At 40.6% G+C, this 27,992-nt stretch overlaps 1 protein-coding gene and 1 long non-coding RNA gene across 12 annotated transcripts in view; one reads left to right on the plus strand and one right to left on the minus strand.

Moving 5' to 3' along the window:
- The window catches only part of LOC109898016 (inositol 1,4,5-trisphosphate receptor type 1), a 153,153-nt gene extending 125,179 nt beyond the window's left edge, over positions 1-27,974 (plus strand). For 9 of the 11 annotated variants that reach the window (XM_020492749.2, XM_031794389.1, XM_031794356.1 and 6 more), the window contains 5 exons: positions 3,468-3,616; positions 3,853-4,018; positions 5,197-5,357; positions 22,842-23,003; positions 24,362-25,443. In XM_020492749.2, the coding sequence (XP_020348338.1) occupies positions 3,468-3,616; positions 3,853-4,018; positions 5,197-5,357; positions 22,842-23,003; positions 24,362-24,451 (728 nt within the window). In that variant the 3' untranslated portion in view covers positions 24,452-25,443. Of the gene's footprint in view, positions 1-3,467; positions 3,617-3,852; positions 4,019-5,196; positions 5,358-22,841; positions 23,004-24,361 lie in introns of all 11 variants that reach the window. The other 2 variants (XM_031794207.1, XM_031794613.1) reach the window with 1 other exon arrangement.
- LOC109898043 (uncharacterized) lies at positions 1,948-24,889 on the minus strand. The gene is made up of 3 exons (XR_002256304.2): positions 24,691-24,889; positions 3,890-3,960; positions 1,948-3,669 (listed from the first exon to the last, which is right to left on the minus strand). It is a non-coding gene; the product is annotated as an uncharacterized LOC109898043 (long non-coding RNA).
- Positions 27,975-27,992: the final 18 nt, after the last annotated feature.

The following is a 27,992-nucleotide window of genomic DNA, read 5'->3' on the forward strand; positions in this document are numbered from 1 at the left end:
ACCTCAGCTGTAGATCTCTGCAGTTCATCCAGAGTGATCATGGGCCTCTTGGCTGCATCTCTGATCAGTCTTCTCCTTGTATGAGCTGAAAGTTTAGAGGGTTGGCCAGGTCTTGGTAGATTTGCAGTGGTCTGATACTCCTTCCATTTCAATATTATCGCTTGCACAGTGCTCCTTGGGATGTTTAAAGCTTGGGAAATATTTTGTATCCAAATCCAGCTTTAAACTTCTTCACAACAGTATCTCGGACCTGCCTGGTGTGTTCCTTGTTCTTCATGATGCTCTCTGCGCTTTTAACGGACCTCTGAGACTATCACAGTGCAGGTGCATTTATACGGAGACTTGATTACACACAGGTGGATTGTATTTATCATCATTAGTCATTTAGGTCAACATTGGATCATTCAGAGATCCTCACTGAACTTCTGGAGAGAGTTTGCTGCACTGAAAGTAAAGGGGCTGAATAATTTTGCAGATTTTGACACTGTCATCTCAGATTTTCAAAATATGCTTCTCAACCATAGCAAAACAAGCATTTGTGTAACAGCTAGCGCAGCTAGCGTAGCATTTAGCATTAGCATCAGCAGGCAACATTTTCACAAAAACCAGAAAATCATTCAAATAAAATAATTTACCTTTGAAGAACTTCAGATGTTTTCAATGAGGAGACTCTCAGTTAGATAGCAAATGCTCAGTTTTTCCTGAAAGATTATTTGTTTAGGAGAAATCGCTCCGTTTGGTGCGTCACGTTTAGCTACGAAAAAAACCTGTATCCAGGAGTGTAATTATCCCTGCAGCTCATTAGCATAACACAACGTTAACTATTCATGAAAATCCCAAATTAAATTAAATTAATATGCTAGCTCTCAAGCTTAGCCTTTTGTTAACAACACTGTCATCTTAGATTTTCAAAATATGCTTCTCAACCATAGCAAAACAAGCATTTGTGTAACAGCTAGCGCAGCTAGCGTAGCATTCAGCGTTAGCATCAGCAGGCAACATTTTCACAAAAACCAGAAAATCATTCAAATAAAATAATTTACCTTTGAAGAACTTCAGATGTTTTCAATGAGGAGACTCTCAGTTAGATAGCAAATGCTCCGTTTTTCCTGAAAGATTATTTGTTTAGGAGAAATTGCTCCGTTTGGTGCGTCACGTTTGGCTACCAAAAAAAAAACGAAAATTCAGTCTTCAAAACGCCGAACTTTTTTCCAAATTAACTCCAGAATATCGACTGAAACATGGTAATCCTCAAGGTGTTTTTCACATATCTCTTCATGATATATCGTTCGTTGAAAGCCTCCTCTCTCCTCTCAATCACTGGATGACTGCGTGCAGATTGTAGATTACGCACCAATTTAGACAAAGGACACCGGGCGGACCCCTGGTAAATGTAGTCTCTTATGGCCAATCTTCCAATGATATGCCTACAAATACGTCACAATGCTGCAGATACCTTGGAGAAACGATAGAAAGGGCAGGCTCATTCCCGGCGCATTCACAGCCATATAAGGAGATAATGGAAAACAGAGCTTCAAAAATTCTGCCCATTTCCTGGTTGAAGTTTCATCTTGGTTTCGCCTGTAGCATGAGTTCTGTGGCACTCACAGATAATATCTTTGCAGTTTTGGAAACCTTAGAGTGTTTTCTTTCCAGAGCTGCCAATTATATGCATCGTCGAGCATCTTTTCGTGACAAAATATTGCGCTTAAAACGGGCACGTTTTTTAATCCATAAATTAAAAGAGCGCCCCCTATATCCAAGAAGTTAAAAAAGTTTGAAATATCCAATAAATGTCGTTCCACTTCATAATTGTGTCCCACTTGTTGTTGATTCTTCACAAAATACAGTTTTATATCTTTATGTTTGAAGCCTGAAATGTGGCAAAAGGTCGCAAAGTTCAAGGGGGCCGAATACTTTCGCAAGGCACTGTATGTGTGTGCGCACAGGCTTGCATGTGTGTCAAGAGGTTCTCCTGTGTCCTCACAGACCACCTGCGCCAGTCCTCCCCCAGAGAAGACGCTTCCCACAATTCCACTCAGACAGAAATCTGTACTATGAGGCAGTCATGGGATTAGGCCTTGGTTGGGCCTGGCTGGGTTTGTCTGGGCTGGGAGAGGCTATACAGACACTCCTGGTGCCCAAATTGATGACATATGTTGTGTAGCGGAGAGTCGGTGGATTCTGTTCAGTCAGTCGTCCTGATAAGCCTTTCGTTCCCAGGTAGCTAGTTTATGCTGGCAACAACAGCATGGCACAACTTAAAACTTGTCAAAGAAAATGTGATGTTTATTTCAATGGGAAAAGGAGAAATAACTTGTAGTATTGGTCACCCTATGGAATCTGGATCTCTCCGTGACATGCCAATTAGCTAACGTTACGACAAGCCGGTGTGAATGACCAATGCAACGGTGTTGTGAGGTGCTTCCCACTGGGCAGCAATTGCTTCACCAGGCAGCTGTATCACATCGCTGGCGGTAGTTGACGTTGCCAATTTCTTCCATACTCGCACAGGGGTTTAGGCCTGGCTGGGTTAGGGAAAGCATAGGGGTTTATGCCTGGCTGGGTTTGGCTGGGCTGGGGGAAGCGCACAGGGGTTTAGGCCTGGCTGGGTTTGGCTGGGCTGTGGGAAGCACACAGGGGATTAGGCCTGGCTGGGCTAGGGAAAGCGCACAGGGGTTTAGGCCTGGCTGGGTTAGGGAAAGCATAGGGTTTATGCCTGGCTGGGTTTGGCTGGGCTGGGGGAAGCGCACAGGGGTTTAGGCCTGGCTGGGTTTGGCTGGGCTGGGGGAAGCTCACAGGGGTTTAGGCCTGGCTGGGTTTGGCTGGGCTGGGGGAAGCTCACAGAGGTTTGGCGTTGCTGTGTGTGTCTGCTACTGGAGGACCAGGATCCAGAGGGAGGTTGGAGGAGAGGTTAGGGATTAATTGCCATCAGGCACAGGACGGGTTCGCTCTGAGAGGGTGCCGGGGGCAGCTCCTTGGGATCCTGGCATTCTAACAGACACTGTTGACTTCTTTAGAAAAATCTCCCAAATTAAAGATGACCTCAATGCTGCCTTAATGTGCTGAGCCAACCTTTTCTGGACCTTGTCAGGCCTGACGGTGTCTGGGTTCAAACCTCATGTAGGCTTCCACCACCATCACCACCACCCAAATGAATGACACTAGTCTGGTGACCTGTTGTTTTGTGAGAACTGTTTTCGGATTTTGGGTTTTGGTATTTTCAGTGGTTCCTGTGCTGGGAAGAAGCAGGCTGTGGTAGGGTTGATTTGCAGGTTTATTTGGAGTGAGATGTTAAGCTTTTGTTTGCACAACATTGTCCTAATTCACTAAATCGTCGTGTCCCCTCGCCCCCCCCCCCCCAAGACAGAATTTGACATGAGGTATTGTATATGAGAAATGTAGATGTGAGTTAGACGATTGGATTTGTTGTGGATATACACAATGTCCCTGATGTCCCTCTGTAGCTGCCATAGCCACCCAGCCGTCGGCGGTGGTGATTGAGGACAAGGAGCGGTCGTGTGACTCCCTCCTCATGTGTATCGTCACTGTCCTGAGTCACGGCCTGAGGAGTGGAGGTGGTGTGGGGGATGTTCTGCGGAAGCCATCCAAAGAGGTATGCAAATGCCCATGTTGAACACCATCAATCCATTTACATTTCCCACAGGTCTAGAAAGAGGAAGAAACCAACACAGTTTAGCTTCACCTCAATCTCAATTATTGCTAATGAACAGGGAACAATTTTGCTGCAGTTATGTTTCATAGCTGCAGTTGTCTTTTGATAGTTGACTTGTTGAAATGTACAGGTGTATGTTATCAAATTCCTGTTCCTTTCTCTCATGTATTTGCTAGGAACCTCTATTTGCTGGCAGGGTGATATATGACCTACTTTTCTTCTTCCTCGTCATCATCATCGTCCTCAACCTCATCTTCGGAGTCATCATCGACACCTTTGCTGACCTCAGGAGTGAGAAACAGAAAAAGGAGGAAGTCCTGAAGACAACATGCTTCATCTGTGGTGAGTGGCCCTACCTGGGTCTGACTGGGCTCTTCTGGCCTGTGTCCACCGCGAGTGTTCAGTGGGCTGATGCTCAGCTATCATGGTGGTAGCTGCAATTCGAGCTGGGGTTGGAATGACTAGTGGATTTGGTCTGTAGAGTCTATGAAAAGTAGTGCTATTTAACACTAGGCTTGTGGTGCAGTCCAGCGAGTGTTGGATGAGGATGAACATGTGAGTGGTCTAACCTGAGACTGCACTGTAAGTCTGTCTGAGGCTGTTACTTAAGCAATAAGGCCCGAGGAGGTGTGGTATATATGGCCAATATACCACGGCAAAGGGCTGTTCTTTTGCATGACGCAAAGCGGATTGCCTGGATAAAGCCCTTAGCCGTGGTATATTGGCCATATATCACACCCCCCCGAAGTGCCTTATTTCTATTATAAACTGGTTACCAACGTATTAGAGCAGTAAAAATAAATGTTTTGTCATACCCGTAGTATACGGTCTGATATACCACGGCTGTCAGCCAATCAGCATTCAGGGTTCAAACCGCCTAGTGTATACTGTTGCATGCCTCACAGCTGGCCCGTGGTAGAATGGGGGCTGTTTTGCTCCGCTCAGCAGCATAGACATCACAACACCTCCTCTTCCCAGAACCAGAGTGGTTAGTCATGGATGATGCGATGCGGAGGAGTAACTTCCTGTTACCTCCTGTTACCATGCAGGTTCTTGACCATGTTAGTGTGCAACACTCACTCAGCCATGAAACACTCCTCCCAAAGTGCAACGCAATGGAAATGAACTGTATCACATCGGCATACACAAGCTATTAGTTAATGTAGCCTTAGTTACTTTAGCCTATACATTTTTTTTCATGCATTTTACGTATGGCTGGCCCCGTGGGATGAAGTAGGATAAATGGGCAAGTAAAATACAAATGTAAGACATTGAGAACCAGCTTTAAGACCCTATTCTATTCGCCCTCTGAAGTGTATTGTATTCTTCTCTCCAATGACAGAACTTCCCCATGCTATAGTTGCCATGACTAAAGTCATCACAGACAATCACCAGACTGATAATGAATGGCTCATTATTGCCACACATGCATTTGTTTGTTTACAGATTAAGTAACTGGCATGCATTTATGTTCCGGCATGTGTTTGACAATTTGTTTTTGTGTGTCCCTTCGTGTGCAGGCCTAGAAAGGGACAAGTTTGACAACAAGACGGTGACATTTGAAGAGCACATCAAGGTGGAGCACAACATGTGGCACTACCTGTTTTTCATAGTGCTGGTCAAGGTGAAGGACTCCACAGAGTACACAGGACCAGAGAGCTACGTCGCTGAGATGATCAGGGTACAACTAGACTACTACGCGTATTATGACCTAGATATCTTATAACTTGTAAAGTACCAGCCAAAACAGCTTATTATGAAGGAGATTATTGATGATACACATCAAGATAGGCAGGTATGTGGTCATAAATAGATCTCTGACAGGGAGTTGGCAGTTCTGCATGACTTCATCAGAAGCGCTCACATATCTGAGCTTTGATCAAATGTGTCTCCTCAGAATGAGGGTCAGCTCCTATACTAGATAGAGAGATTTTGGCATGCAGTAAAATATCTCTGTTCCATAGCGAGAATAAATCTAAAACATGTTCAGAAACAGAAAACCACATAAGCGCCAATACATTGTAGTCTTTTTAAAGGTCCTCCTCCACTGCTTTGCTGCAGATGGCCCAGTCCACCATCTACTAATCTAAATTAACTCAACCTAGGGATATGTGGGTCCTGAGTCGAGGAGAGTTGATTGCTATGGCTGGCCAGGTTTTTCTACCATTAATTGGCAGCTGGCCCAAAGCAGTGGCATTGTGTTGTGTAATCCCTGCCTTCGTGACCATTGAATCCCTCCAAAGTATTATCACATCTGTAAGCTTTGTGAATAGAGAATTAAGATCCAGACAATGTTCCATTGGCATGAAATGTGTTAATCCCCGAAAGCAGCCATCCCAGCAAACCAAAATTGGTTCTGGGATAGTACCTAGAACATTTATTCGGTTGTGGTAAATGTTCTCATAACACAAAATTACCAGTCGTGCTGATAATTATAGAATGTTTGTGTAAAACTTTCACCTGATGTTGCAAGAAAGGTTCCGAGAACCCATTTCACCTGTTCTTTAAAGGTTCACAGAATGTTTCATTAGGTTGTGGGAACAGTCTGGTGGGAACATTGTGGGGAGATCACAAAACATATGTTCCAAAACAATAAAACTATACAGTTGTGTGGATAATTCAACCATATTTATTTTACAAGAATGTTCCCAGAACACATTTCTTCTGTTCTTCAAAGGCTCCCAAAACATTTCTTAAGGTTGTGGGAACATTATGGGTATATGACAGAGATAGTTTCCTAAAACGCTAAAACTGTCCAGTTGTATTGTATTTGTATTTATTATGGATCCCCATTAGTTGCTGCCAAAGCAGCAGCTACTCTTCCTGGGGTCCAGCAAAATTAAGGCAGTTTATACTTTACAATACATTCACAGATTTCACAACACAAGGTGTTTCCTCAGGCCCATACTCCACCACTACCACATATCTACAGTACTAAATCCATGTGTATGTATAGTGCGTAGGTTATCGTGTGTGTGTATGCATGTGTCTGTGCCAATGTTTGTGTTGCTTCTCAGTCCCTACTGTTCCATAAGGTGATTTTGATCTGTTTTTAAAAGAAATCTAATTTTACTGCTTGCGTCAGTTACTTGATGTGGAATAGAGTTCCATGTAGTCATGTAGTACTGTGTGCCTCCCATAGTCTGTTCTGGACTTGGGGACTGTGAAGAGACCTCTTGTGGCATGTCTTGTGGGCTTTGCATATAGTTTAGACAGACAGCTCGGTGCATTCAACATGTCAATACCTCTCATAAATAAAAGTAGTGATGAAGTCAATCTCCCCTCCACTTTGAGCCAGGAGAGATTGACATGCATGTTATTAATATTATCTCTCTGTGTACACCCAAGGGCCAGCCGTGCTGCCCTGTTCTGAGCCAATTGCAATTTTCCAAAGTACTTTTTTGTGGCACCTGACCACACGACTGAACAGTAGTCCAGGTGCGACAAAACTAGGGCCTGTAGGACCTGCTTTGCTGATAGTGTTGTTAAGAAGGCAGAGTATCACTTTATTATAGACAGACTTATCCCCATCTTAGCTACTACTGCATCAATATGTTTTGACCATGACAGTTTGCAATCTAGTGTTACTCCAAGCAGTTTAGTCATCTCAACTTGCTCAATTTCCACAGGATTTATTACAAGATTTAGTTAAGGTTTAGGGTTTAGTGAGTGTTTTGTTCCAAATACAATTATTTTAGTTTTAGAAATGTTTAGGGCTAACTTATTCCTTGCCACTCACTCTGAAACTAACTGCAGCTCTTTGCTGAGTGTTGCAGTCATTGTATTAGCTGGCGTGTATAGTGTTGAGTCATCCACATACACAGAAACTCTGGCTTTACTCAAAGTCAGTGGCATGTTGTTAGTAAAATTGAAAAAAGCAAGGGGCCTAAACAGCTACCCTGGGGAATTCCTGATTTCAACTGGATTATATTTTAAAGGCTTCCATTAAAGAACACCGTCTGTGTTCTGTTAGACAAGTACATCTTTATACACCATTATAGCAGGGGGTGTAAAGCCATAAAACATACATTTTTCCAGCAGCAAACTATGATCAATAATGTCAAAAGCTGCACTGAAGTCTAACAAGACAGCCCCCACAATCATTTTATCATCAATTTCTCTCAGCCAATCATCAGTCATTTGTGTAAGTGCTGTGCTTGTTGAGTGTCCTTTCCTATAACCATGCTGAAATTCTGTTGTCAATTTTTTTTACTGTAAAATAGCATTGTATCTGGTCAAACACATTTTTTCCAGAAGTTTACTAAGGGTTGGTAACAGGCTGATTGGTCGGCTACTTGAGCCAGTAAAGGGGCTTTACTATTCTTGGGTAGCGGAATGACTTTAGCTTCCCTCCAGGCCTGAGGGCACACGTTCTCTAGTAGGCTTAAATTGAAGATGTGGCAATATCGTCTGCTATTATCCTCAGTAATTTTCTCAGTAATCATCTAGATTTTCAGACCCCGATGGCTTGTCATTGTTGATGGAAAACAAAAAATGTTTCACCTCTTCCACACTGACTTTACGGAATTCAAAAGTACAATTGTTGTCTCTCATAATTTGGTCCAATATACTTGGATGTATCGTGTCAGCGTTTGTTGCTGGCATGTTATCTCTAAGTTTGCTTATCTTGCCAATGAAAAAGTAATTAAAGTAGTTTGCAATATCAGTGGGCTTTGTGATGAATGAGCCATCTGATTCAATGAATGAAGGAGCCGAGTTGGCTTTTTTCCCCAAAATTGTATTTAAAGTGCCCCTAAGCTTTTTACTATCATTTGTCGTGTCTTTGGCTATGCCGGATTAAGTGATATGACATGCTATTATATAAAATTATTTCTCTGTAATTAATATTACCTGAATGAGCTGATCATGTAAATGTAATTAACTAGAGAGTCGGGCACCACAAAATAATATTTATAGAGCTGTTATCTTCTGAATAAACTCTTAAAGACCTAGTAATATTTTACATCAATAGCAGTCAATATCAATCGTCATCTTAATTCAGTCTCATCTGAAAGATGTAAATTCTTGGTTTTCTGCACGAACCCTGGCTAACAATTTGAGTCAGGAATACAAAATTGTGTTTAATTATTTATTTACTAAATACCTAACTAATCACACAGAATTACACATACACATAATTAAATCATAACTTGATTACAAATTACATCATAAAGGAAACGTCCCATTCGCAACTAAAGCTCACGCTGATGTTGGCTTCGTTCTGTAGTTATTATCTGAACCATTCTGATATCGGACCGTCGTCCTACATCCTCGGAACAGGAGGTTATATTGTCGTCAAGGGCTTTTTTAGGAAGGGAGAGGAGGGCGTGTTTGAAATGTTTTATAGCCCATGTCCCTTCACAGGGGCGGGCCACTGATTGAGCAGAGCCCTGTCTTATGAAAACCCAAATCTCACATTTTAGAAGCTAAAATCACATTTCATCCCATCACAAATAATTTAATATTCAAACATTAAATTGAACAACAATTCCATGTGAATCCGATAACTCTGATGTGTAGACTTTCCACTGTAGAGTTTATGTCATCTTATCATTGATGAGAATGTGTCAAATGACAACCGAACTGACATTATATTCATTAAGTACCTCTGCATATGTTCAATTGGTCGCATTACCAGAATATAGTTCATTTACCCCCACCTTCTGATGTTCCCAGAATCTCTCCAGTTATGCATTAGGGGGCGCTATTACATTTTTGGGATGAAAAACGTTCCCGTTTTAAACAAGATATTTTGTCACGAAAAGATGCTCGATTTATGCATATAATTATGCATTATCATGTTGGCTTCGTTCTGTAGTTATTATCTGAACCATTCTGATAATAATGCATTATCAATTATGCATATAATTGACAGCTTTGGAAAGAAAACACTCTGACGTTTCCAAAACTGCAAAGATATTGTCTGTGAGTGCCACAGAACCGATGTTACAGGCAAAACCCAGATAAAAATCCAACCAGGAAGTGCCGCATTTTTTGAAACCTCTTCATGCCAATGACTTCTTATATGGCTGTGAATGAGCTACGAATGAGCTTACGTTTTCCACGTATTCCCCAAGGTGTCTACAGCATTGTGACGTCTTTTTAGGCATTTCCATTGAAGAATGGCTGTAAGGGACCATATATAGCATGTGGTCACATGGTGTCTCCCGCAGAAAATCTCGCGTAAAATACTGAGGTAGCCATTTTTCCAATCGCTTCTTATGAGAAACCAATTGCCTCGACGGATATATTATCGAATATGTATGTTAAAAACACCTTGAGGATGGATCCTAAACAACGTTTGCCGTGTTTCTGTCGATATTATGGAGCAAGTGGGGCGGCAGCGTAGCCTAGTGGTTAGAGCGTTGGACTAGTAACCGGAAGGTTGCAAGTTCAAACTCCCGAGCTGACAAGGTACAAATCTGTCATTCTGCCAGATAACCCACTGTTCCTAGGCCGTCATTGAAAATAAGAATTTGTTCTTAACTGACTTGCCTAGTTAAATAAAGGTAAAAAAAAAAGCATTTTCCGGTCGATTTCTCAGCCAAGCATGATGTAGAAACGGGAGCTATTTCGCCTACAAAAATAATATTTTTGGAAAAAAGGAACATTTGTTATCTAACTGGGAGACTCCTGAGTGAAAGCATCTGAAGTTCTTCAAAGATAAATTATTTAATTTGGTTGCTTTTCTTATTTTCGTGAAAATGTTGCCTGCTGCCAGCAGAGCCTAGCATAGCATTATGCCATGATAAACTTACACAAATATTTGTCTAGCATTGGCTGTAATGCATATTTTGAAAATCTGAGATGACAGTATTGTTAACAAAAGGCTAAGCTTGTGTTTGAATATATTTATTTCATTTCATTTGCGTTTTTTTTTTTTTTGCGAATAGGAAAAGTTTCTAGGGGTATTTATGTCCGCTGCGTTATGCTAATGCATTTGAGGCTATGATTACGCTCCCGGATACGGGTTTGCTCGTCGCAAGAGGTTTAACCAAGGGTTTTGCAAATGTAACCTCAGTAGGGTAGAGAGAGGAAAAGGGGGGAAGAGGTATTTATGACTGTCATAAATCTACCCCCCAGGCCAACATCATGACACATTCTTTATATAATTTATCTTTGTTTCATAGTGTAGTTTATTCTTTATTTAGTTTAGTCACATGATTTCTTAATTTGCATTACGTTTGCTAAATCAGTTGGGCTGCCAGATTCATTTGACATACCTTTTGCCTCATTCCTCTCAACCATACCATCTTTCAATTCCTCATCAATCCAAGGGGAATCAACAGTTTTTACCTTCATTTTCTTAATGGGTGCGTGCTTATTAGTAACTGGAATAAGTAGTTTCATAAATGCGTTAAGTGCAGCGTCTGGTTGCTCCCCTATTTATTTAACGAGGCAAGTCAGTTAGGAACATATTCTTATTTACAATGACAGCCTAGGAACAGTGGGTTAGCTGCCTTGTTCAGGGTCAAAAGGACAGATTCTTGTCAGCTCGGGATTCGATCTAGCTTTCGGTTACTGGTCCAATTCCCTAACCACTAGACTACCTGCCGCCGCTTACACACCACAGACCAGCAAATATTCTTTACATAATCAATATATGAATCACTACAAAACTTCTTGTATGACCTCTTATACACTATATTAGGCCCAGCCTTTGGAACTTTGGTTTTCCTAGATATGACTATTATATTGTGATGAAAACATCCTATGGATTTGGATACTGCTTTAAAGCAAATATCTGCAGCGTTAGTAAAAATGTGATTAATACATGTTGATGATTTAATTCCTGTGCTGTTTGTAACTACCCTGGTAGGTTGACTGACAACCTGAACCAGGTTACAGGCACAGGTTACAGTTTGGAGTTTTACCGGAGGTTTACCTAGAAAAGACTTATAGATGACCTGGAGGCAGTGGGTTTGGAATAGAAATATGTAGCGAGGATCAGCCAACAAGAGCATACAGGTCACAATGGTGGGTAGTATATGGGGCTTTGGTGACAAAACAGATGGCACTGTGATAGACACCATCCAATTTGCTGAGTAGGGTGTTGGAGGCTATTTTGTAATTGACATCGCCAAAGTCAAGGATCGGCAGGATAGTCAGTATTACGAGGGTATGTTTGGCAGCATGAGTGAAGGAGGCTTTGTGGCGAAATAGGAAGCCGATTCTATAATTAATTTTGGATTTCAGATGCTTAATATGAGTCTGGAAGGAGAGTTTACAGTCTAGCCAGACACCTAGATATTTATAGCTGTCCACATATTCTAAGTCAGAACCGCCCAGAGTAGTGATGCTAGGCAGGCGGGCGCGTGCGTACAGCAATCGGTTGAAGAGCATGCATTTAGTTTTACTAGCATTTAAGAGCAGTTGGAGGCCACGGAAGGAGTGTTGTATGGCATTGAAGCTCATTTGGAGGTTTGTTACCACAGTGTCCAAAGAAGGGCCAGATGTATACAGAATGGTGTTTTCTGCATAGAGGTGGATCAAAGAATCACCCGCAGCAAGAGCGACATCATTGATATATACAGAGAAAAGAGTCAACCCGAGAATTGAACCCTGTGGCACTCCCATAGAGACTGCCAGAGGTCCGGACAACAGGCCCTCCGATTTGACACACTTAACTCTAGCTGAGAAGCATTTAGTTAACCAGGCGAGGCAGTCATTAGAGAAACCAAGTCTGTTGAGTCTGCCGATAAGAATACGGTGATTGACAGAGTTGAAAGCCTTGGTCAGGTTGGTGAAGACTTCTGCACAGTACTGTTTTTTATCGATGGTGGTTATGATATTGTTTAGGACCTTGAGCATGGATGAGGTTCACCCGTGAACAGCTCGGAAACCGGATTACATAGCGGAGAAGGTACGGTGGGATTCGAGATGGTCGGTGATCTGTTTGTTCACTTGGCTTTTGAAGACTATAGAAAGGCAGGGCAGGATGGATATAGGTCTGTAACAGTTTGGGTCTAGAGTGTCTTCCCCTTTGAAGAGGGGGATGACCGCGGCCACTATCAAATCTTTAGGAATCTCAGATGATATGAAAGAGAGTTTGAACAGACTAGTATTAGGGGTTTGGAAAATGGTGGTGGATAATTTTAGGAAGAGAGGGTCCAGATTCTCTAGCCCAGCTGAATTGTTGGGATCCAAATTCTGCTGCTCTTTCGGGACATCAGCTGTCTGGATTTGGGGGAAGGAGAAGCAGGGGAGGGGGTGCAGAGCTGTTGTCCGGTGTTGGGGTAGCCAGGTGGAAAGCGTGGTATACTGTAGAGAAATGCTTATTGAAATTCTCGATTATCGTGGATTTATTGGTGGTGACAGTGTTTCCTAGCCTCAGTACAGTGGGTAGCTGAGGGGAGGTGCTCTTATTCTCCATGGACTTTACAGTGTCCCAAAACTTTTGGGAATTAGTGCTGCCGGATGCAAATTTCTGTTTGAAAAAGCTAGCCTTTGCTTTCCTAACTGATTGTGTATATTGGTTCCTGACTTCCCTGAAAAGTTTCATATCGCAGGGACTATTCGAAGCTAGTGCAGTGCGCCACAGGATGTTTTTGTGCTGGTCAAGGGCAGTCAAGTCTGGAGTGAACCAAAGGCTATATCTGTTCTTAGTTCTACATTTCTGGAAAGGGGCATGCTTATTTAACCTCTAGCGACGAGCAATCCCGTATCCGGGAGCGTAATCATAGCCTCAAGCTCATTACCATAATGCAACGTTTCCTATTCATGAAAATCGCAAATGAAATGAAATAAATATATTCAAACACAAGCTTAGCCTTTTGTTAACTTCTTGGATATAGGGGGCGCTCCCGTTTTAAAACAAGATATTTTGTCACTAAAAGATGCTCGACTATGCATATAATTGAAAGAAAACACTCTGACGTTTCCAAAACTGCAAAGATATTATCTGTGAGTGCCACAGAACTGATGCTACAGGCGAAACCAAGATGAAATTTCAAACAGGAAGTGCCCCAGATTTTGAAGGCGCTGTGTTCCAATGTCTCCTTATATGGCTGTGAATGGGCCAGGAATGAGCTTACACTTTCTGTCGTTTCCCCAAGGTGTCTTCAGCATTGTGACGTATTTGTAGGCACATCATTGGAAGATTGACCATTTTACACTACATCTACCAGGTGCTCGCTTGGTGTCCTCCGTCGCAATTATTGCGTAATCTCCAGCTGCGTGTATTTTTCCATTTGCTTCCGAGGAGAAACCCAACTGCAACAAATGATTTATCATCGAATAGATGTGAAAAACACCTTGAGGATTGATTCTAAACAACGTTTGCCATGTTTCTGTCGATATTATGGAGTTAATTTTGAAAAAAAGTTTGGTGTTGTAATGACTGAATTTTCAGGGGGTTTTCTTAGCCATTTACAATGATGGCCTAGGAACACTGCCTTGTTCAGGGGCAGAACGACAGATTTGTACCTTTGTCAGCTCGGGGATTTGATCTAGCAACCTTTCGGTTACTGGCCCAACGCTCTAACCCCTAGGCTACCTTCTGCCCAAAGTTAGTGCAGGGCTCTCTAACCCTGTTCCTGGAGAGCTACCCTCTTATAGGTTTTCAATCCAACTCCAGTTGTAACTAACCTGATTCATCTTATCAACTAGCTAATTATTAGAATCAGATGCGAAAACATACAGGACGGTAGCTCTCCAGGAACAGGGTTGGAGAGCCCTGTGTTCTAGTGTAATAGGTTTAATACTGTATAATAGGCCCATTCTATTAATCCATTTTCCCTTCTTACTCTGCTGGTTACCCTAACAAGCATAACAGTGTCAGATTCTGCTTGTTGTTGTGAAGATGCCTCAGATGCACAGAGGGGATTGAAGAGATCAGGGGGTGTAAAAGAAGTCAGACAACTCTGACAATGACTGGGACTGACGTCAATGGCAGAAGGCTTTAGCTGAAATGTCAGATTGAAGGTGTAAATTGATGATGCTTGACTCCGGTCCACCAGAATCTGTTTCCCTCATTATTTTTGAGGCCCACGCTCACTGCTCCAAGATGCATCCGTATCTTGATTTGAACTTTTAATCGCATTGATTGAGTGAGGAGTGAGGCATTGAGTGAGGAGTTTTTTTGTTGTGTTTTGCACACTGTTATTATTTGTATGTTAGGTCTAGTTTGAAATGTGAACTGTGTCTTTAATTTGCATAGAAGAATAGTAGATGTAGTGGCTTGCCTGTGACGTTTCTGTTGCTGTCAAAACCACACAGCTTCCTGTTTCTCTGTCATGGCCCTTGTGGTTTTAATAATGAAAAATGCACTTCTTTCATTTCCATTTAACCATTTTGAAGATTAACTTAATGTCAGCGTTGACCGCACGCGGTCTGAGACTTACTGGAAGTGTTTTCACTTGTAAACACCCAGCCCCCCAAATACACTGGTTTGGGGGGCTGGGCGGTTAAACTGACTCTTGACACAGATGGCAAAGGGCAGAATTAAGCAATCTTGCTGTACGTTACGTCTCTGCTCCCATCTCGTCCAAGATTAGCCTGGCACTTTTGATTGAAATTGATTGCAGACAAACAAGGGTCTAATTCTACATTCAGCAGTATGCTAGCATAGGAAACTAGTATACTGTGTCTATATTATAGTATGCAGACATCCAATACAGAATGTACTTGATAACATGCGGGACAGCAGCACTGTGTGATTTTGGATGTTCAGGAAGTGGAGCATGCACACAGCACTCCTTTCCTCCTCTCAGAATGAGTACATGTCTCTGTGTGATTCCCCTGTCCTGCTGTTTGTCTGATCCAGGACCAACCTGTGGCCCACTGCAGTCACCACTCTCACCCCCCACTTCTCAGACTACACCACTGAAACCAAGGGACTTTTCCATCCATGCAGCTGTGCTCACAACAGACACAGGCCACAGTGCAGGTGCTCCCCAGCACCCTCCTGTTCAGGCAACACTGTGCTTCTGTTTACTGTTGGGTCTGTAGTAAGGCTAATTGGTAGCGTAATGCTATTTTGTAAGGTGAGAGAGTGCATATGCATGTAGCTAAAGGAGTGACTGTTTTGTATGGTGTGCGTGTCTACGCACTTGTGTTTTTGTTGAAGGGAACTCCAGACAGACCCATTCACACGGCCTTGGCTTGTTTGAGGTCAGGTTCAGACAGTGCACAATAACATTGGTATGTCGTGGCCTAGTGCTGGAGGAGATGGAGGGGTGAAAGAATGCGTTTGGTGTGACCCTTGGCTGCTCGCCTGGATGATTGCAGCAAACCTTTCACTGTTTCAAGGCTCTAAAGTGACTGGCTGCCACTCATACTCTCCACGTGTAAAACTGTATGTACACTGTGTGCACTAGGCAGACCTTGTGCAGTAGAGCAATTCCACGGTAACAGAATGACGCTGAGACTCACTTCACTTTAAACGTATGCCAAACAAAAACCATTGATTGCCAAGTTAAACCATACAACACTATGCACAAGGACTACTTCGAACAATTTCCACGAAAAATGTTACAGAAACACATTTACTGGAACAACAGTGCAGTTTGGTAACAGAATGACAGTAAATTCTCCCTCAGTTTTTTATGTGACCACAGAAGGCAAATAATTTCTGTAAAACTAAATATAAATGTTGATAATAACTTTTAAGACTTTTTCTGCTAGATTTTTTCTAAGACATCTTTTCCAGCTCTTTGGCCAGAAATCAAATCCTTTGCTTATTCCTAATTTTTAGTATGCCTTAATAAACACTGGTTGTACAAAACATTAAGGACACCTGCTCTATCCATGACAAAAGGGGGTGGGGCGTGCAACTCAATATTAGGAGGTGTCCTTAATGTTGATATACACTTAGGTTTCATTTTACTCCAAACTGTGCTCCTACGAACTACATATGTTTGTGCTCATGTTTTTTTTACACGGAAAAGCCCAGTACATTTTCTCTTTTATGCACAGATAGAGCCCAACACTCTTAGACAAAAAGGGTTTCAAAAGGGTTCTTTGGCTGTCCACACAGGAGAACCCTTTTTGGTTCCATGTAGAACCCTCGTTGGAAAGGGTTCTACATTGAACCCAAAACGGTTCTACCTAGAACCAAAAGGGTTCTTCAAATGGTTCTCCTATGGGGACTGCCAAAGAACCCTTTTAGGTTCTAGATAGCACCTTTTTTTCTAAGAGCATAGGGGTGCTGAAGAACCTGCCCTTTTGCCCTCTTGATCATTTGATTGGTTGAGTAAAAAAAAATGTGTTATTCAATTTTTTGTCTATTTTCTCTATTGTAACTTTAAATACAATGAATTGTCTATCAAAGTAGATAGCTTTTCATGAACTCATGAATCTTAAAAAATATTAAATAGTTCAAATCACAATGCGGATGCACCTCGGAGAAGCGATTGGTGGGCCGCAATAATAATGAGGGCCACAGATACTTGCAGACTTGAGTCAAGCACCATCAATTTACACCTTCAACCCAGACAATTCAGCTAAATCCTTCTGCCATTGACGTCAGTCCCAGTCATTGTCAGAGTTGTCTGACTTCTTTTACACCCCCTGATCTCGCCAATCCCCTCTGTGCATCTGAGGCATCTTCACTACAACAAGCAGCATCTGACACTGTTATACTTGTTAGGGTAAAACGCAGAGTAAGAAGGGAAAAGGGATCAATAGAATTAGCCTATTATACAGAATTAAACCTATTACACTAACACAGGGATCTCCAACCCTGTTCCTGGAGAGCTGCCATCCTGTAGGTTTTCTCTCCAACCCTAATCTAGTGCATCTGATTCTAATAATTAGCTGGATTAAATTCAGATTTTCGGTCACTGGCCTACACACAATATCCCATAATGTGAAAGTGGAATTATGTTTTTTAAACATTTTTACAAATCAATTAAAAATGAAAAGCTGAAATGTCTTCAGTCAGTAAGTATTTAACACCTTTGTTATGGCAAGCCTAAATAACTTAAATAAATGTTTTTAACAAGTCACATAATAAGTGCAATAATAGTGTTTAACATGATTTTTAAATGACGATTGCTGTCGAGCAGGGAATTTCAAACACAGATTTATCCACAAAGACCAGGGAGTTTTTCCAATGCCTCACAAAAAAAGGACACCTATTGCTGGATAGATACATTTTCAAGCATAGTGGCAGCTGCATTATGTTATGGGTATGCTTGTAATTGTTAAGGACTGGGGAGTTTTTCAGGATAAAAAAGAAAGGGAATGGAGCTAAGCACAGGCAAAATCCTAGAGGAAAACATGGTCCAGTCGGCTTTCCACCAGACACTGCGAGATGAATTCACCTTTCAACAGGACAATAACCTAAAACACAAGGCCAAATCTATACTGGAGCTGCTTACCAAGAAGACAGAGTTGCCGAGTTACACACCCAAGCTAACTTTGGCTAGCTTGCTGAGAGAACAGCTCACTGACCATTTATTCACACTAGCAGGGCTGGTTAGGCTGTTTTTATGTTATTCAGAGCGTTGGTGACTGCAGCTGTGCTGCCGTCAACAATTTAATTACGTTTTTTTGCCAACGTTTACTGACACAGGCCATATTCAACGGGTGTTGAGCGTTCATAAATTTGTCAGTTATTCTGCGCTCTGGCACACTCAGATGAGAGTGCTGTGAAATCGGAGTAGATGGCCAAAGTGAATTTACCAGCTACGTCTATCAACATCTGTCGCAGTGAAATCATAAACATTCTATTGAAATGGATACTTGCATAGTGGAGTCTTTTGTTAAGACATGTAGCTAGCAAGCTAAACAATGAACCATAATCTAAACTCATGATGTTACTACCCTGCATGAATCTGCTGGTATCTAACCAACCAGGTTCAATATTAGCTAGCTAACATTAGGCTATAACTAGCAAAGCAAATGACTCTGAGATATGAATAATATTACTACACAAATCATACACATAACGTTAGCAAGCGAGCCAGCCAGCTAACGTTAGCTAGCTAGCTAACAGTACATTTTTAACTTGAAATGAAAACGACTTTCTGACTAAATTTGAAACGTGTAATATCTGAAAATGGGAGCTAGCTAGACTATCTTACCCATATACATGGATGGATGCTTCACCCTCTCTGTCATGGATTCCATGGTTGCCCTTAGTTTGAAGATGTAATTCGGAGACAGGTGTTTTCTCCATCTCCTTAGCTATCACACTCGGTCCTCCAGAAAGTGGAGAGCAGCACTTATGCTGTTATACTATGCAATATATATTTTTAAAAGCCATGTTAGACAGGATTACCAACAGTACACATACTGACCACCTCAAATAGACAGAAGCATGCTACATGGCAGACCAATCCGAACTCATCTCTTGGCATGTCCAGCCCACTCATTATTTCAGCCAATCAGGGCTAGCAGGAAGGTTGCTTACTTTTTCTGTGGCTAAACCAACTAGGCTCATAATTGAACAATTGTATTCGTATTTAACGATGGCATACATATTTGTTATTAAGACACATGAAAGTTTACCTGTTCCAGAAAGCATTTTGATCAAATAAAATAAAAATTACTTGCAAATGGCTCACCTGTGACGTGCGACATATGCCCAGTTTCCTGAAACGAGCAGAGGTGTAAATAACCTAATTAAGTAAAAATACTTTAAAGTACTGCTTTAATCGTTTTTGGTGGTATCTGTACTTTACAATACTATTAATATTTTTGACTAACACCCAAAAGTACTTGTTACACTTTGAATGCTCAGCAGGACAAGAAAATGGTCTAATTCACACTAATCAAGAGAACATCCCTGGTCATCCCTACTGCCTCTGATCTGGCGGACTCACTTAACACATGCTTCATTTGTACATTTTGTCAGAGTTGGAGCGTGCCTCTGGCTCTCCGGAAAGAAAGAAAAACTAGAACATTTGGCCGTCTATTTGCTTAATATAGGGAATATGAAATGATGTATACTTGTACTTTTGATATTTAAGTACACTTTAGCAACTGCATTTACTTTTGACACTTAAGTATATTTAAAACCAAATAATTTTAGACTTTTACTCAAGTAGTTTTTTACTGGGTGACTTTCATTTTCTATTAAGGCATTTTTACTTTTACTCAAGTATGACAATTGGGTACTTTTTCCACCACTGGAAAAGAGCCACATTTATGGTCAGTTTACATATATATTAGAGGGTATTTATGTCAAAAAGTTGTATAATACCCGTATAAACTGTAAACTAATAATTGTATTACATAATTTCTGACATCACATGCCTTACTTTTATATTCCTGCATAAGTAAAATCAGGATTATGCCTGTACTGCCATTCATTCCAATTAGACTGGTTTGGATTACTCCCTGACTAATATGGGTGCCATTTTAAACCCCTTCTGGAACTTTGAGGGTTCTAGTAATTTAATAGGATTTCTATGGTTAATTCTAAGTAAATGATGTGTTCTCTGTTTGGCCCTCACACATTCAACAAGGCAAATGGTAGACCTGACTGTGTTTTTAAGGAAGTTAAGTTGGAACTCCCTGGTATGGAAAGTCCCCAAATGTAATTCTATTACATTGTATTATAGACTTGATTTGTGCACACAGAGAGTGAAACAAAGAGTTGCTTATTTGAGAGAAACACAAGTCAAAGCAGCATATGTATACCAAGTGAAGCCTTAGCTAGCTAATACATTTGATGTCACTTGAGTTACATTAATGTGTAAGGCTTTGTCCCCCCAAAAAACAAAGGGTATTAGCATGTTAGTGGTGAAATAAAATAAAATAAGTGTACATCAGAAATTGTACTGCATTAAATGAATGAAAACATGAATGATTATTATTATTTTTTTTCCCTGAGCAAGCAATTGTAAAGATTTGATTGATGTTTAAATTGTAGCTTATTTGATCAATTCTGAACATTAATAGGGTTGTACAGCTACCAGTAATTTACCAGTAAGTTACCGGAATCTTCTGTAATTCTGGTCATTTTAACTTTTCTAAAAGTGTGTTCATATATAGTATTTTTTTTTCATTAAAAGAAAATCGGTGTCCATATTGTCAATGACTTTCTAGTGGATAGACCATATAGTTCAAAAGAAAATGGCCTAATTAATGAAAAAAAGCATCTAATCAACAATGACATTTTCTTTTATTAACTCTTCAAACTATAGATTATATAGATTTTTTTCACAACTGCCATGTTTGGCGCCAAAACATTTACAACAAAGACTTTTTGACATAGTAAAATAAATAAATGTGTTAAAAAATAATGCTGAATCCCTCATATGGTATTTTGATGGTTAATTTGATGGTTAATATTTAGGATAATGTTTTAATTATATTGTATATTTTAAAATCATCTTATTTTATATATTTTACATCTGTTAAGGCCACACAGAGGGCTAAATATAATTAGACTTGTGATAATCTGAAGTCATCTGATAAAATTCCCAAAGCTCATTGAAAGTTAAGAAAATTCTTGTAGTTTACAAGTAAACTTAAAAGTTTCCAGTAATTTACCCTCTCTTTGCAACCCTAGATATACAATATAAAATTACTATAGAAAAGATTAGGAACGTCTGCTCTTTCCATTACATAGACTGACCAGGTGAATCCAGGTAAATGCTGTGGTCCTTTATTGATATCACCTGTTAAGTCCACTTCAATTAGTGTAGATTAAGGCAAGGAGTCCGTTTGAAGAAAGATTTTTAAGCCTTGAGACAATTGAGACATAGATTGTGTATGTGTGCCATTCAGAATTCATCTGTACAAACAATAGTACGCAAGTATAAATACCATGCGACGACGCAGCCATCATAGCGCTCAGGAAGGAGATGCGTTCTGTCTCCTAGAGATGAACATACTTTGGTGTGAAAAGTGCAAATCAATCCCAGAACAGCAGCAAAGGACCTTGTGAAGATGCTGGAGGAAACAGGTACCAAATTAACTATATCCACAGTAAAACGAGTCCTATATCGACATAACTTGAAAGGCCGCTCAGCAAGGAAGATGCCACTGCTCCAAAACCGCCATAAAAAAGCCAGACTACGGTTTGCAACTGCACATGGAGACAAATATCGTACTTTTTGGTTGGCCATAATGACCATCGTTATGTTTGGAGGAAAAAGGGGGAGGCTTGCAAGCCAAAGAATACCATCCCAACCGTGAAGCATGGGGGTGGCAGCATCATGTTGTGGGAGTGCTTTGCTGCAGGGGGGACTGGTGAACTTCTCAAAATAGATTACTTCATGAGGGAGGAAAATTGTGGATATATTGAAGCAACATCTCAGGACTTCAGTCAGGAAGTTAAAGCTTGGTCGCAAATGAGTCTTCCAAATGGACAATGACCCCAAGCATACTTCCAAAGTTGTGGCAAAATGGCTTAAGGACAACAAAGTCAAGGTATTGGAGTTGCCATCACAAAGGCCTGACCTCAATCCCATTTGTGGGCAGAACTAAAAATGCATGTGAGAAACAAAAACATTATTATGGAAATGATGCCTACAAACCTGACTCAGTTACACCAACTCTGTCAGGAGGAATGGGCCGAAATTCACCCAATTTATTGTGGGAAGCATGTGGAAGGCTACCCGAAACGTTTGACCCAAGTTAAAACAGTTTAAAGGCAATGATACCAAATACTAATTGAGTGTATGTAAACTTCTGACCCACTGGGAATGTGATGAAAGATATAAAAGCTGAAATAAATAATTCTCTCTACTATTATTCTGACATGTCACGTTCTTAAAATAAAGTAGTGATCCTAACTGACCTAAGTCGAGGAATTTTTAATAGGATTAAATGTCAGGAATTGTGAAAATCTGAGTTTAAATGTATTTGGCTAAGGTGTATGTAAACTTCCGACTTCAACTGTAAGTGCCTTTGATCGGGTATGGTAGTCGGTGCCAGGTGCACCGGTTTGAGTGTGTCAAGAACTCCAGCGCTGGCGCATTTTTCATGCTCAACAGTTTCCAGTGTGTATCAAGAATGGTCCACCACCCAAAGGACATCCAGCCAACTTGACACAACTGTTTTGTACACTCAGTGTTTTTTTGGAAACATTTTTACAATATGTACTTATTACAGTGTAAGGCATAGTAATGTGAAGTGTTACCAAATATTTTCTATAACTTTTATAATTATGATGAGAGACCGGAATTCAAATGTATTGCCCTTATTTACAGTGTTTCAACAACTGTTCTAGTCATGCTTGAATAAAATATCTCCTCCCTCTGTTCACCAGGAGCACAACCTGGACTGGTTTCCACGGATGCGGGCCATGTCCCTGGTATGTAGCGATGCGGACGGGGAGCAGAATGAGATCAGAAGCCTGCAGGAGAAACTGGAGTCCACCATGAAGCTAGTCTCCAACCTCTCTGGACAACTGACCGAGCTCAAGGAGCAGGTGAGGGGGCCATCTAGCCTCGTAAAGTGAACTGATCATAGTCTGTATAGATATTGATATGAAAATCATTTGAATTTTCCATATATTTTGTGTAGCATTTGGTGTGTTTAATGGTAACTTGCCTTGTTCAGTTCAATAACATTTTTCATAAATCATTTCATCAAACTCGGCACACTGTTTCTTGTAAATAAAATAGTATTTTGGTCTTTCAATGAAATGAGAAGTGTTTGAGGATACGGGTGGTATCTAGACCCAGACAGGAGGAAATGATTGTTGTATGGCTAATGGTTTAGATGAGGACACAACTACCCTTTCCCCTTGATTTTTCAGGATTAAATATCTCCATAAATAAATCTTTGTTTGGTTGATGTCTACTTAGTTTTTCAAAATTCTTTCACATGTACACTAACATAGACCAAATTGAAAATGTTACTTTAGGAGTTTAGTTGACAGACAAATTCAAACTTAACTGTGCTTAACTGTCTTATTTTCCCAGAAGTCAGGGCAGTGCCTCCCCCCCCCCTTCCCAGAAGGTTCATGAGCATGCTCCATGGCACTCAAAAGTGGCACACAAACAAGAACATCGTCTCACAAACAACAGACCCAAACAAGAGCTCCCTCTGTTGCATCATTCCAATGAAAATTGACTTAATTAGTTTGCTGTGGCACAAATAAAGAGTCACATTCTACTATAACTGAGTTTAGCCAGTGGCCACCCCTATGGCTCTCTATCGTAATACTATAATGCTGCTCTTTCTAGCACTTCCCGACATCTAATAATGATTTACTTTATAATGCTCAACTCATGATGACCAACAGCATTGTTGTGAGGGTATTTGTATTGCCGTTGCAATATTAAGATGACAAAGAAAAAGTTTTTTTGTTAAACTTATTTTGTTTGTTTTAGAACTTTAATTGATTTAAAATGGTTGTTGTCCCTATTGCCATAAAGGCCAACATCTTTCATTATTACTCATGCGCCTGGCTTGAAAGTTTCACTATTGGTCTTTTCTTTTGGTCTTTTGGTCTTTTCTTTTGTTTCCTGTGGTTTACTTGTTGCTAGAGGAGATGACATTCTGAAAGGATAGAGGATACGTTTCAAATGAAACCCTGAAACCCTCCCGTCAAAGCCAAAAGCTCTCAGCACATTGCTGTGCAAAATTTGCAGGCACGGGCAGCTTATACTTTTGTTTCTCTGAACAAGAAACGTAGTACCAGCTTATTTGGAGGTGCTGGAAGTGTCAGACACAGACAACCTATATCCCACCCATAGAAGTTACAAAAGCAGCAGATGTACAGATACAGGAAATGAGTAATGAGTAAATAACCTAGCATCTGTCCTGTGTGGTGTCCTCTAGATGACAGAGCAGAGGAAGCAGAAACAGAGGATCGGACTGTTGGGTCATCCTCAGCATCCTCAACACGCCAACCCCCAGCAAACTGCGTGAGGCTGAGGCAAGGACGCCCCCCCCCACCCAGCCACAAGACCCAGGGAGAGCTACTTCTACTGCTTTGTGTTTGAATAGGGAACAGATTGCAGAGTCTTCACTTAGTGCTCCCTCCCGTCCTGCATATATACTGTAGCTACCAAATGTGTTTGTGAAGCGTAGCACATTGAATTAGCTAGTCATATAATTGTAATATGTAGGTTAGCCTACAAAGGTATAACTCAAACAAAATCACTCACCATGCCCAGGCAACCCATCCTTTTTCCAGTCCAGTTGGGATCAGTGCCAAATGTTTTCTATGTAAAAAATGTAAGTAAATTCTCATTACATGGCCTTTACTGGGTGAACTTGAAATACAGCAGAGCAGGGCCGGCGTTATGGGCGGGCTGTAGGGGGCCTGGTCCACCCTACCGTTCCTCCTTGAAATATTGATGATTTATTTGACTGAGAAGTCAAAGACGCATCAATCTCAGATAAAGCATCCGAGCGAAACAGCGCCCCTCTGTCTCCGTATGTGTAGACCATGTATCTGATGCTGTCTGAACAAAAGGAGTATGTCATGTCATACTTTTTCTGGCCAGACAGCATCAGATACATGGGCTACACGTAGTAATCCTGAGTGGTGCTGTTTCGCTCGATGGTTTCAGCAGAGAGGCAGAGGTGAAGCAAGAGGGCTCACTCTCGCCACAAATCTGTCCTGAATGCGTTTCTATGGGCATAATATGCAGACCTAAGCTTGTTGCCTGCATTCCCACAGTGACTCGCACTGTTAGGGCGGAGACATGAGCATCTCGTCATTATATACAGACATCTGGTTTCAGCCACTTCCGAATTACAAAGAAAAGTTAGTGGGTAAACAGTGTACTGTTAGCTTCCCCTAAAGTAAATTGATGTTTTGCCAAAATTATATAATGACTTCTGTCTAAATAAAATAATAGTAAATACTTTACCTGAGATCATGACTTAGCCACAGAGGATCATTCGTTTTTTTTTTTTTTTTTTAGATAGCTGTGGATTATTTCAAATCACAAGTGCATAGGCCTATGCCTATTTAGAAAGCCAGCAATTTGGGCAGAGCACGTGGCAATAAGCCTAGCTAATTATTGAATTGTGGCTGTCAGTGGAAAAACATCTAAAATGTGTGAAGATACTGTGTCTTGAGTATAATTTAAAATGTTGAGACAAGAAACAGAGGGGTGTGGCGAAGATATGGGCGTCTCTCTCCAGAATGCATGCACTCAGCTCTCCAGAATATGCTCCGCTGTCTCCCGTGAATTCTTGCACATTCATTGTTTCATTGTGTGAATGGTTTTCCCCTTGATCATTTAGTTTGATAAATTCCCCATTACACATGTAACCAGTAAGCCTAGTAAATGTACTGTTAATCTCTGTTATTTGGTTACATTAATTTCTGCAGTCATTTACTGTTCTCATTCTCGGAGTGGAAACATTGTTTACAGAGTTCACAACCTGCTACACTTGTGAGAAACAAGTTTTGGTTTATTTCATAACCATCATTTTAGGAGTTTTGTCATTGTATTTTGTTTGGAGTGCTCCATGTGAACAATGAGCATGTGAGTGGTTTCTCTCCCCTGATAATGTTGAGGGAGCGCCTGAGCACGCCAACCTGCTGAGTTGATGCAATGTTGCACTGGCAAGTCAAGACAGATAGATAGAAAGTGAGGCAGGCAGGTACAGTAGAGCGATGAATGTGATTGAAATAACCTGAATTTTCTTCAGGATATTTTCTACAGTTTTTATTTGTCGCTTTAGGCCTATGTATTTTACTTAGTTGACGATGGAAGTTGTTGGCCTAGGTGCTGCATTGGCCTATAGGCTATCTCTGAACTCTGTGTTAATTTCTTTAGCCTATAAACAATAAAAAATAAAGGGAGTCGCACACTCCATATATAAACTCTCAGTAATTTATTGGGTAAATCATCAACGTTTCGGCGTGACTCTCTATATTTTTATAGTTTATTTGCCATTAGTCAGCACCTCCACACAAAATAAGTTTTCTGGATGTGCGCCAGCTCATGTTTATTTTATACATTTCTTTAGCCGCCAATGGATCACGGTGTATCAATGTGTCCATTTGGCAGAGGCTGGTGCTCTTGCATTGGTTGAATTTTTACTTTTAGATTTGTGTCATTTTAATTCAAATTTTTATGATTAACCACGTAACAATAATTTTGAGAAACAAAAACATTATTATGGAAATGAAACTGTTGCACAAAATGTGCATATACAAATAATCATAACTGATACGCAGATAGGTAGAAATGGCGGGATAAACTGTAAGCTTTCCCAAACTTGAAACTCACGAGCTGCCTATGGCCTTTATATAACACCCACCAACAAAATTTGTGCAAGCGCATGCACGCAAGAGGTCCCGTGAAAAAAATGGGTCCGCCTATAGAAATTAAATGCCTGTCCAACTGATTCGTTCTGGCGCCGGCCCTGCAGCAGAGCTGTACCGGACACAGGAAGATGTAGTCCGACGTGAAATGGCACTGGGATACATGGAAATAAACATCTTTTTTGTATTTACTACTGGTATAGCAAGCAGTATTTAATGTCTTATTTTTGTATCCTGTGCAATATCACTACTTTAATATGCAATATCCTTGGTGTGTGAATTTAAGTTGGGACAGAACTTTTTTCCACATGGGAGCTTTATTTTGTATTATTTTGCTTTTAAATGAAACAGGGACCTGTTGGACTTCACATATGAAAATGACTCCATGTAGAATAGCAGTTGGTCAGACAGATTAAGCATTGTTCTGGCCTTTCTGATTTTACTTGTTTTATTTCTTTCAGAAGGTTGCATAAAAAGTCTTAAATGCACTTCATAGAGATAGTATATTGTCTGAGAGCAAGTATAGGTCTTGTTTTCAGTTTCATTTCTGCAAATAAGAATGTGTCCTATCTTGTACTATTTTATGGTATTTGCTTTCTTATATAAAACTGCCATTTAAAGCTTTTAAGATACTTGCTTTTCTTCATCCAAACAAATGTATTATGTAAAAATGTCATCATGCTGTTATGTTTATTAATCATATTTCCACATTGTCTTGCACTACATATTATTAGCGTCTGTCATCGAGGTTTATCCTCTTGTAATTATAACACTTGTCATGTGTGCCATTTGTCCCTTTAAGACCTTTTATGTTCTGATTTACTACTTGTGACAAAGCCACTATCTTTTTCCTTTGTTTTATCATTCACCGCAGATTTCTGTTCTCAATTCTGCTGTTTATTTGATATATTATTATTTATTGATTTGTGTTGTTGTACTTATGTCGCTTAAGCACTATGTCGCTTAAGCACTATGTCGCTTAAGCACTATGTCGCTTAAGCCATTTGTTTTTTTGTATAGGGACCCATGTTTTCAGAAAAGTAATGTGGAATTTAAAATCAGTGTTACTGAAAATGAATGTGCAAAGGACTAATTTTAAAGATTTAAGCACTGTTAGAATTGTAAAATAATGTAGAATTGTCTAATAAAATATATGTAATTCTCCTTTACAGCCACCACTGA

This window comes from Oncorhynchus kisutch, linkage group LG1 (assembly GCF_002021735.2).
Source record: "Oncorhynchus kisutch isolate 150728-3 linkage group LG1, Okis_V2, whole genome shotgun sequence".
Classification (NCBI taxonomy): Eukaryota; Metazoa; Chordata; class Actinopteri; order Salmoniformes; family Salmonidae; genus Oncorhynchus; species Oncorhynchus kisutch.